General features: G+C 41.3%; 1 protein-coding gene across 1 annotated transcript in view; it reads right to left on the reverse strand.

Moving 5' to 3' along the window:
• The window catches only part of kif26ba (kinesin family member 26Ba), a 111,588-nt gene extending 100,045 nt beyond the window's left edge, over window positions 1-11,543 (reverse strand). The window contains exons 1-2 of the mRNA XM_034075609.1: window positions 11,013-11,543; window positions 8,458-8,847 (exon numbers count right to left, since the gene is read on the reverse strand). Coding sequence (XP_033931500.1) covers window positions 8,458-8,847; window positions 11,013-11,072 — 450 coding nt within the window. The 5' untranslated portion in view covers window positions 11,073-11,543. The remainder of the gene's footprint in view (window positions 1-8,457; window positions 8,848-11,012) is intronic.
• Window positions 11,544-12,256: the final 713 nt, after the last annotated feature.

The following is a 12,256-nucleotide window of genomic DNA, read 5'->3' on the forward strand; positions in this document are numbered from 1 at the left end:
CAGTTGCCATGGTAGCTATGGACCTCATGGCAGCAGGTGCTGTTGCCACTTTCACCAACATCCAGCAGTGCGGTGGGCTCTTGGTAGAGCACAGACACATATCAGTGTGTATGTTTGCTCATTTATGTGTTTTCATATGAACCTCAAGGCGCCTCAGTGTGTGTATTGTGTCAGTATCAGTGTGTTTGGGTGTGTTCCCTCATGCATGTGATTGGCCTCTCACTGCAATGTGTGGTGTTAGCATGCAGGAGTGGTGTTTGTTTTGGTCTTTGAGGTATTCAGAGGTGTAATAAATGCAAAACTGTCTTTTCTTTGTCACTGCTTTGGGTGCACTACAGGTGTTTATTTCAAGGATACTCAACTTGCTTTACCCGGGGGGCCACTTTTGCAAATTGACAATATGGGGGCCAGTTAATATCATCAAAGGCAATATCTTTTAGTCTATTTTGATGAGTTGTTTGCATCATGGCAAGGTTTTTGCATTTAAAATCAGAAACATTTCTATTGTGAATCAATTTTCTTTTATTATGAATTTTGAAATGATCTGCGGGCCATCCGGCACTAAGACAGGAAATAAGGGGATAGAGAAAGGCATGAAGCGATCATAAATATCCCTGTCCAAAAACAAGACTGCAGATTATTGCTCCCACTACACAAACCCCCGGTGTGTTACATTTTCTAATTAATGCTTATTGGCAAACTAAAATCCATCATCTGCTGTCTATTGGAACTGGCAAAGATTGTAGTAGCTTCTCTGCTCTTGAAACCCAGTGTGTGTGGCAGCCTGGCCACACTACTGGCTCGGGTAGTTAGTCTAATTAAGTGTTTCCGCTCCAGGTCAGTGACTGTAATGTCAATGATAGCACTATTAAGGAAAACGGTCTTGTGTCTTTTCTCTCACTACACATTTTTATACATGTTCCTCTATTTCTCTTCTTCTTCATCTAAATTTAAATCTTCTTTTCATCCTCCTTTCCTAAATTAGAAAAATGTGTGAGTGTGAGAAACAGCAAGAGAGATTGTGTGTTAATGTGTCTATGATGCTGGTATCTTCAAATGAAATCAAGTTTTATTTATATAGCACATTTATAGACGATTTTTGGTCGAGCCAAAGTGCTGTATATATAATAAAAATAGCCTACAGTAGAGGCACTTTACAGCAAATACAACAGCACAGATTGTTCAGAATATCAGTATGAGAAAAACGACACCCTATATCCTTAGACCCTCTGTCCTTAGACCCTCTGTCCTTAGACCCTCACATCGTACAAGGAAAAACTTCCAGAGAAAACCCACAGTTTAAGGGGAACATGGGAGAAACCTCAGGGAGAGCAACAGAGGAGAGATCCCTCTCCCAGGACGGACAGACGTGCAATAGATGCCGTGTGTAAATCGAAGAGATAATACATTTTACAGCATATAAATATCTTGCGTCTGCATGGCAATATCTCCAGGCATGCTAAATAAAGAGTGAGATGCAGGAAATAGGACAGGAGAGACTGAACTAGGGGCAAGAATAAGGGGTAAATTTTTCATAAAATGGCAAAAGATACTGACACTAGCCAAAGGTACATCTAACTGGTAGTGTGTTGTACCCCATTTGTCTCCATAGTAGCAGTATACATTATTCAAGGTATGGATATCATAAAGTGCTGGGGAAATTCTACAGGGATCTCAGTCAATGCAAATGTGTTCTTGCAAGATCATAAGCAGCACATCCGTGTTTGTTCCACCTCATCCCTACGGGGCTCTGCTTGAGATGTGCAGAGCTGACAGGAACAGAGGGGAAGTCGCTCTTATGTTTATTGTTAGACAATGTGTGCTGACATTGTACATTATCTTACTGACATTGAGAGAGGCTGGCCAACTAGAAACACATGGTCTCCTGATCCGTCTCAATAAAGTCAACTTAAGTAGCATTGATTGTAAGCTACTTTGTACTTCTTTAATTATAAATACAGTATCTACATGTTGTTTTCATAATAGTATTTGTAATACATACCAAAACATGTTTGAATTGAAATAAGAGGCTGCGGGAATGAGTAATACAAATACTTGCGGGAATTTTTTTATTTTGAAGCCTATCTGTCTTAAAAAATATGTTTGCAATCAAGCGGCTAGATATGTCTTTAAATGGTGTCTGGAGTGTTGAAGGTCATTATGCTGAACACGGGGATACTTTTCCACTAACGTTACAGTCAGAGGACCATGGCTTAGTTTGTTTAGCCTAATGTAGATGTAGATGTTGATGTTGACTTGTACTTGTCGTGATTAAAATCATACAAGCATGTAAAATATAGCAGATAGGGTCATAAACATTTGTTTCCCACCAAGCTTTTTTTCTGCAATAATTCAGAATCCAATGAGAAAACCTAATTGGCTTTTTTTTTTTAGGGAGCCAAAACAATGCCAACTTCTGGTTGGTCTAAGAAAGGGAACCATTCATTCAACACTCTTCAGAGAGGGTACAGTAAGCAACACTAGATCTTGAGATCATGTGTTTGAGAGTGTGCTTCAGGTTTGGTGAAATTGACATAATCCCAGTGAGAAGCTCTTCAATTCAGCCTGCATCAGCATCTATGCTTTCCCTCTCACACACACACACACACACACACACACACACACACACACACACACACACACACACACACACACACACACACACGCATCCATCCATCCATCCAGACCGTCTCGCTGTTATTGATGAAGCCACCTCTTTATATGGTAATGTCTTTCACACCTGAAAGGCATCAGGAGGGCATGATCACTCTCTCTCTCTCTCTCTCTCTCTGTCTCTCTCTGTCTCTCTCTCTCTGTGTCTCTCTCTCTCTATCTCTCTCTCTCTCTCTCTCTACACACACACACACACACACACACACACCAGCTATATATATTCTCTCTTGCCAAAAAAGCACGCCAGCCCGCGCTATCATTCACACTAACTCCATATATTGTCTCCCTCTTTCTGCCTCTCACCAGCGTGCACACAGCGATGAGGAGCCCATTAACGCTGATGGAGATATGTATGCGGCTCACATCTGTCACATGTTGCTGCCGTGGCAACACCAGCTGCCGTAGTTACCGGAGGCCTGCTTCTGTAGCGTTATGGGATTTGGTTATTACAGGATAGCTCGCTACCTGTGTTCAGAAATACGTCCCTTTGAGGACAGGCTGCAGAGCAGTAATGCTCCACCATTTGATCTGATAAGTAGACTAATTACAGACACATTACTGGTTTGGGGTGAACATTAGCGAGTGACTGGGATTACTGTCGTTTATTTTATCCTCAACAGTTGGACCCCATTTGTTTAAAGGCATCTTAAATAGCAGATAGATCTTAAACTTTCAAGCATCTAGTTCACTGATGGTCAGTTGTACTACCAATATCTCATTTATTTATTTGTGTTGGTTGTTCAAAGGATTTGGGAGACAACATTTGGGTTAATACTTTTTAATTCTGCATCTCACTTAAAGATGTTGTTGTTTTGCTACAGCTTTGCCTTACATGGAGCTGGAGCTTTTCCTGTTTAGTGGGACATTTACTTCATCTAAGATGAAAGAGGCTTTTAAAGACACAGTCACAAGGCTATTTGTGAATGTTTATGATGGTTAACAAGATAAAACTGTAAAGTGAGACTTGCACAAGGAGCCTGGTTTGGTTGCAAGGTAAACAGCTAGAGAAATATAAAGAGAAATAATTCATGATTGAAAAACTTTGGCTTTCCACAAGTACTAAAGTTGGCCAACATTTTTTTCAACAAAAACAAGGAAAAGATCTCGGTAATAATGATGTGCGTTAGGGCTGAACGATATATCGTGTCATGGCGATAACCGCGATATGCGCGATATTCACATTGCAGGGACGTGCGATTTTATTCATTTGTTTTATTCATTTTCTTTTTTTTTTTAGGACGTGCGATATTAAGTAGGTAAATTAACTCAAACACGTCATGTTACAATTATTTTGCTGCTTGCTACAAAAGTAAAACTTGCACGTCTCTCATGTCAGGGGCACTTGAGTGAGTGACATGCAGGCTCTGCATGCACAGCAAACCACCAATCACAATCATTCTTGATCAGATCACAGCAGGCCCCTCTAGTTTGCAGACCATCAAAACACCGGTGAAAAATGAGTGAGGAACAGGAGGGCAATACCGGCGAGAATGAAGATTTACTTCCAAAAAGAAAAGCAACATCTGCCATCTGGAACTATTTTGGATACAAAAAGCTTCTTCTCTTCTTCATTCACAGATGAACGCCCTTATTTGAGGGTAAGCAACATGCATTATCATGACATGTTAGATCATGACTTAAGGTATGATGAGTCTACCAGTTAAGATCCAGACGTCCGTGACTAAAATCCTTCATCCAGTTAAATATAGTTAAAAAAAACGCAATATATATCGCATGTGCGTTAAGGTCTAAGATCTATGTACTGTGTAAGCTGCAGCCAGCTGTTTAATGTCCAGAAACATCTAGACAGACACATGAGTGGGTCTGCTAATACAAACATGTTGAGTACATATAACATGTATATAACCTCAAATACCGCACAGATGAAAGTAATCTTAATAAATCTCAAGTTGCCAGCAAGAGGTCCTCTGGAGTGAATATATTCACAAACATGTCCTTTTTTGGTTTCCTTTTTATGTCTGAAGTCAAACAGTATATGTTTCCCTTTATAAACATACATGGTTTTGCCTTTCAGCTGATCTGAAACAGACCCTCAACCACACACGTGCACACACACACATACACACACACACACACACACACACACACACACACACACACACACACACACACACACACATACATACACATACACATACACACACACACACACACACACACACACACACACACACACACACACACACACACAGTGACCCAGTTTCGACTGAACTGGACCAACCAAAAAATAGATCATCCTGTAGTCATTTATGATTTGGGCGTGGATAAAAGGGATGGGTACACATACACAGATAGACGCAAGGATATACACACCAGTAGAGCAAGGACTGAGTTCTTAAGTGAGTACAGCTGTGAAGCCAGATGTGGTTGAGTGTGTGCCCAGTGCGTGTGTGTGCACAAACCTGAAAAACCTACTCTGCTCTTCTAATCCCTCAACAGAGCACTCTTTTGCACTCTAGCTGACTGAGTAAAAGCAGTAATAAAGTCATGATGGACAATATGATTATAAATGGACTTCAGTTTAATTTGAGGACAACATTTAAAAACCATTATAAAAACAAAACCACAGATGCTATCTGTTTTAGACTACTCTTAAATGAATTAGATCACTTCTCTATGACATGCAACAGAGAGTAAGCACTGCACAAAACCCTTTGCAACAGCTAATAGTTGCTCATCCAACAAACAAGTTATCATGACATGTAAGCAATGTGACACATTCTGACATAGACACTTGTGTGCACGTGTGTTTGTGCTTGTTAGTGTATTCACGGAAGGCTTTAACAAACTGCCACTAAAACATACCTAATGCCCTACAAGCACAACACACACACACACACACACACACACACACACACACACACACACACACACACACACACACACACACACACACACACACACACACACAGAACTGCAGACATGTTCACAAACAACTAAATATTCAACAGTAGGATCGGTGAAGGTCATCATTATCATATTATTAACAGCCCTCTGTGTGTGTGTGTGTGTGTGTGTGTGTGTGTGTGTGTGTGTGTGTGTGTGTGTGTGTGTGTGTGTGTGTGTGTGTGTGTGTGTGTGTGTGTGTGTGTGTGTGTGTGTGTGTGTGTGTGTGTGTGTGTGTGTGTGTGTGTGTGTGTGTGTGTGTGTGTGTGTGTGTGTGTGTGTGTGTGTGTGTGTGTGTGTGGTTTGCATGGGTCAAGCATGGACCATCATGTATTCATATCCAGGCACAGAGACAGGTCTAGGTTCAGAGGCATATTGGGGGGGTGTATTGGATGGTGCATGTGTGTTTTTATTCAGACTGTGAGGGGTCACATATGTCCCAGTGTCCTGTGGGAATGACATGGGGCCTCATGCTGACATCGCAACAGGAAGGGACACACACACACACACACACACACACACACACACACACACACACACACATACACACTCAGCTGAAGTGCTGTTCTGGCACATTTGGTGAAGGAGAAGGATTAAAAGGTCACATTGCTTTACCAAGGACATGAGTTCAGCTTTCCCCCCCGACACAAAACACCTGCGTAGGTCAGTTGACTCTTGTAGGAAAAGCCTGCATAAGAAAAATTGTGTACTCCCAGATACTGTTGGGTAACATGCAGTGCATCGTAATTTGGGGTTCACCTTCACAGTTTTAAATCAACGTGTTTTACCATGTTTCAAGTACCATGAAAGATATATTACTTATTCTTAGTAGCACCCCCAATAGTTGCAATGTAATTATATCACCCAAGAAACCATGCAATAACGGATCCTGAATCAGTTGATTAGTAGAAGTCAAGAACAAGATTCAAGGAGGAAATCTTAATCAGATTTACAAAATAACATTAATGATCACACGTGAGAGGTGATTCACTCTTCTGATCAAAATTACTTTGACAATATCCAGTGTGCAGCATATACAATGCAGTCTACATTTCTGGACAAACTACTACTTGCTCAGACAATTTTTTTGTTAATTATTTTGACTTTAAATCTGTCAAGCAGGCTACACAGAGAGTAGGAGACTCAAATCTATTGTTTTTGCAAAATCAATGAGCCAAAGACAGATACAGTATTTTGGTTTGTGATAACCCCACACTTGTTTTTAAGCCTGCTACCATAGTTTTGTGTATTAGGTCACAATGTCTTTATAAATACAATTACTTAATCTTCAGCTGTGAAAAACACAATCAACACTATTAGCATCATTTTGACTTTCATTTCCCACACATACAGTACATGCAGTGCACCATGTACAATCCTGTAACTTACATGCCTTTCTTTTTTGCACACTACAATAAATGTCTCCACAAAGGGGAAGCTTTAATCAGCTGGAACTATGAACCCAACCTCGCAAATAACCTTTTGATTAGTGGTCTTCCCGCCAACAGTCTCCATTAACCCCACAATTCCTACCGATTTCCAACTGTCATGTTCTTGATCGAATGAGAACCCAGTGTTTCCACTGCTCTGTTTTACTGGCTGTACAGTAAGTCTGTGTGTCCCACTGTAGCCCTATATCTGACTCCCATTTGCCAGATGCACTTTATTAACCCCCCCGGTGCATAATGCATGCTAATTTGTTACCAATTAACTCTGAGTCTGATGTGTGGCCTTCCTGCAATAAATCCAGTCAACTGCAGCAGGAGAGTATTGAACCCAGAGGCAACTTGATTAAAAATGATGCAAAGTCAAAATGCCTGCCATTAGGACTTTTAATATGTTTTTCTTTGTGCTTTTTATATGCATAACTACTTTTTTTTCAACAGCCAAACCAGTGCAAAAACTAAAATGTTCTTAATTGTCTATGATTATTTTGTACTGCCCCAAGTACAATTGCACAATGCAGTGAAAAGCCAGACTTATTTTATAGTCTCACAAGTTCTTTAGATAATTATTCATAATTCATGAGATAGAAATCGGTTCAGGGTTGGCTGGTTATTTAGTATGTGGGAAGCTCAAGAAACAATGTATACAAATGTACATATGCACATGATACAACATGTGTATAGTATGTGAATTGATAGCATATCATTTATAAACTGACACCACTCTGGAGCTTATGGTATATCAGTTAAGAATCACTGACACTAATGTAATTAAAATTGATTCTATAGATTACCAAAAGAAAAAAAGAAATCGCCTGTCAAATCAAATTAGAAAAAGGCTACAATCTATCTATCTATATGGATTATTATTTTCTCTAAGTGGTCAATGTCTTCCAGGAATCTATCATACTAATTCCCCCAAAGGGAGAAAGGCACTAAGGACAAGAGTAAATGTATTGGAATTTGGTCATATGATCAATCAGGTAAAAGGAGAATTCCAACAAATACAATTTAAATGGTGTTGTCGGTGTCATCTTTTATTTAGATGTTGACACTGTGTCAGTATTTGATTTACAGCTTCATATAGAATAATTATCGTAAATCCCAAAGGCTGTTCAGTCCCTTCTCTTTTCAACAGCTGGTCAAATGAGGGTTGGACAAATTACAGCATCCTTGTGATTTATGAGAACAATAACTGACTACACAGCAACGCAGTAAGCAAGGGAATGATTAGAGGCCCAGTCTTTCATGAGCGAACATGTTCATATGTGCCACTGTCTAAATGCCACAGTAAATAAAGGAACAAGTTGTGCTACTGATACACTACAAACCCACCACTGGGTGACAGAAAAGGAAATACAAACACTTCTGCAATTGGACTCACACACACATCCATACACACCACAAGATGAGCAGGCAATCTAGTTTGTACCTTGGTGGAGTAAGGTCCAGGGATGAGCAGTTTGAGAGCTTGTCTTTTCAGCTCTGTCAGCCTTGCGTTGCAGTTCTCACACCATATCCCTCTTTCACTACCAGGGGAACTTCCACTGCCTGAAGCCGGAGATCCTGTCCCAAAACCTGGGGAGCCACCCAGAGAACCAGGCGATTCTGTCCCTATCCCCGGAGAGATGGTCCCTGGGGATCCAGAGAAGGATCCTGGGGAGGAGATTGAGCCTGGGGACGGGGTGCCTGTGGAGCTTGGCATTGATCCGGCCCCCTCTGGAGCGGGCCGTGTCCCGGAGCGGGTGTTTTCCTCATAGGGCTTACGGTACCATGTGTCCGGGAAAAAGGAGGCAGATTTGGTCGGGGACGTGTCGGGCACCTGTAGAAAAAAACATTTAAAAAAAAAGGAAAACCTAAATTGTAGGCCGTTTTCATGGCAGACATTTTAACATTTCTTCATGAAAAACACAGGTGTAAACAATAATATTAAAGGGGGATTGTTTTTATGTTAATACTTATATTTTTGGGTTTCTACTTAATTGGGTTACATGCTTTAATGTTCAAAAAACACATAATAGGAGGGCGTGTGGCGCAGTGGACTAGTGGACTAGTGCGTTGGTGTTCGGATCAGGGGGCACAGGTTCAAACCCCACTGCAGTCAGCATGTCGTTGTGTCCCTGAAGACACTTCACCCCAAATTGCTCCTGTGGGGATTGCCCACAGTATTGAGTATGTAAGTCGCTTTGGATAAAAGCGTCCAACATGTAATGTAATAATTTTTCTAATACTGTCGGTTTAAATATACTTAAATAATGAATCACCCCTTGTCTGAAACGCTCTGTTACAGCGCCTGTCTCTTTAAGCACTGCTCCCCAAAAGCCAGTCTGCTCTGATTGGCTGGCAAACAAATGTGGTACACCTTTGCAAAGGTAGTTCATAAGCCAAGTGGAGGATGGGGAGATATATTTTATGAAACAGGGGAAGTAGAGCAACATCTGAAAGGCTTTTTAAATTCCCATTTTTCCTGACCTAAGGAGCAAACAAATGGTGGGCTTTCTTATTTCACAGTTTGTACTCCAAAATGTACAAGAATGGTGAAAGTCAGTTTTCCATAATATGAACCCTTTAAGTAATAATGGATTCATTCCCCATAGGTGTTCCAATTGTAATGAGCAACCTATGTGGTTTAAATATGTGCTGCACTCATCCCAGTGAACACACAAGGATGAGAATAACAAATGAGGAGGGGGCTTGGACACGTGTCTTCAATCATGCGATTTAAAAGTCAGGCTATTTATATTTTGCCTGAAAAGCTAAATTTGTGTTCACTATATCCACCTAGCTTTATTCGGTATGCTATTTATTTGGTTGAACTCCAATGATTGTGTCTATATGCTCACAAATTAACATATATCTGAATTCATGAAAGGGAATCAAAGGCAAATAAATCTAATTGAATTTTTTTTTAGCTGACACAGCTTCAATATCATTGAAACTAACAATTGATAAATAGAGAATATCCTGTTTTGGAAATAAGCTTACAAGCTAAACACAGACAGGCGCTCAGTTACATTATCTCATGCCAATAACACACACACACACACACACCCACACACACACACACACACACACACACACACACACACACACACACACACACACACACACACACACACACACACACACACAGGCAATTGGCAGTCAATGGGTAGAAACAGGGTCGAAACTAACATTGGGGAATTAAACCAAATTATCCGAAAATCCAAAAATCTTCAAACATTGAGCAATATTATACATTTAGAGTAATGGTGCTACAACCCAGGTCACAGCAGGAAACATATGGGTGCTTCTGTTACCATGCAAATAGGATTAAGTCAGATTCCGTGTGAAGACCTGTGTTCTTTTTTCTCTATTCAGACAACCACACGGGAACATCAAATGAGCCGCAACGAGTTGAAAATTAGATTGTTTGCGGCTGGGTAAATCCAGTCAGAGAGAGCTATTGATGTGGTGGTGGCTGGAGAGATTGCACTATAGCTACTTTAATCCTTCACAAGGGCTATAATAAGCAAGCAATGAGCAGGCTGGTCAGGGGATAGTCACTCATCTCGTAGTGAGGAGGAGGAGGAGGAGTGTGAGCCAACCCTATGTTATAAATTAACACTAATTAGTCTGTAGGAGGTATGCAGTGACACAGGTGTGAGTGTTATACCTGATGTAGCTGCTTGGCGCTCAGTTAGTGATAATTAAGAGATGCGTGAGATTTATCTCTGAAAAAAAGCATTCCTCTGCTGTGACACCATGGCACTGATATGCATCATTTGATCTTCACAAAGCACTCAATCAACAGCATTAGCACAAATATAATGAGCTTTCCTATTAGTTTCATATATGCATTTCAGACTGATAATGTGAGCAAACTACAGTTTCATTTTAAAGTGAGAGGTTAAGTGCATGCAACACTGAATGGATGATAACTTGTTATGTGCACTGGGCTCAGGTAGAGGTGTGTCCACCCCTCGGCTGCTGGAATGAATAACCTACCCCATATTTTCTGCTCCGGCTGCTCACAGACCTCTCCTTGGTCCCCGACAGTGAAGTCATGTTAAGTGAGAGGAGAAAGAACCCCTGCTGCTGCTTCACATTAAAAAAAAAGACCACCGGATCGATTTCAATTAACCACAAGCCCCTGCAGTTTGCTTTTCTCAATCTGGAGGCAACCTCACGCCACTTCCAAGTGCATGTGGAAATCGGTTACATCCCCATTCCGAAAAAAAAAAGAAATCCTGGTTGTCTTTTAGTTTCCCCTTTGCAGAAACAATCCCTTATACTTAAAACAATATGATAATTCACACAGGTCGTGCGAGAAAGCAGACCGCTCCCTGTCAGCAGAATGTGCTGAATGGACTCTCTGCTCAACAGCGCTCCGGACGGGCTCCGCACTCAGCCCTGCCTCTCTCCATCAGCTCTGCGTCTCAGGCTGCCCAGGTGGAGACGCAGTGCAATTTCCGTGTAATGTCACAATCTCATTAGATTGAGTCAAATCTGACTGCCAGAGTCTAAAGGAATGGTTCGCTGGTGGTTTAGTTGTGACTCTCCGTACCTTCCTGTTGACTTCCCAAAGCTCCGCACTCTGCTGAAGCCAGCAGCGCACTGAGGAGACAGGAGAGGGGCGCACATCTGGATGAGGGCGGGGCCACCGTCCCTCATCATCGACAGGCCAATACTAATCCAGAGGTACCAGCTGACTGGCAGGTAGAATGCTGACTGTGAGAGGTGACAAAACTGAATAATTCTTAGATGGAGGTTTGTATTACTGTTGGATGTTGTTAGAGTGTCATGGATATGCGTTGTACTCAATTTAAAGGTGGGGTAGGTAAGTTTCAGAAACCGGCTCGAGATACACTTTTTGTTATATTCCATGGAATGCTCTTAACATCCCGATAGCAATGAATATCTTAAGTGCTTTGACAAAAAATCCATAAAAAAATGTCATCTGTAGAAGCCGTAATACTGTAAAAAGTACAACCAATCCGTTTAGCCGACCCGGCTATGGCCTACCTGCCTGTCAGCCTTCCATCGGGGCACAAACTGATCTCGTGCCCTCATTGGTCACGTGCGCGTTCGTGTGTGTTGAAGGAGGGGCTCTATAAGGAAGTGGCAGATTTTCTCCGGTTGTGTATTTTCAAATTCTAGCGATCTCGAGCCGGTTTCTCAAACTTACCTACCATACCTACTTACCTTACCATTTTTATGTAGCTACAAATAAGGACACTGAATTAGGTTTT

The sequence above is a fragment of the Pseudochaenichthys georgianus genome, chromosome 3 (assembly GCF_902827115.2).
Source record: "Pseudochaenichthys georgianus chromosome 3, fPseGeo1.2, whole genome shotgun sequence".
NCBI lineage: Eukaryota > Metazoa > Chordata > Actinopteri > Perciformes > Channichthyidae > Pseudochaenichthys > Pseudochaenichthys georgianus.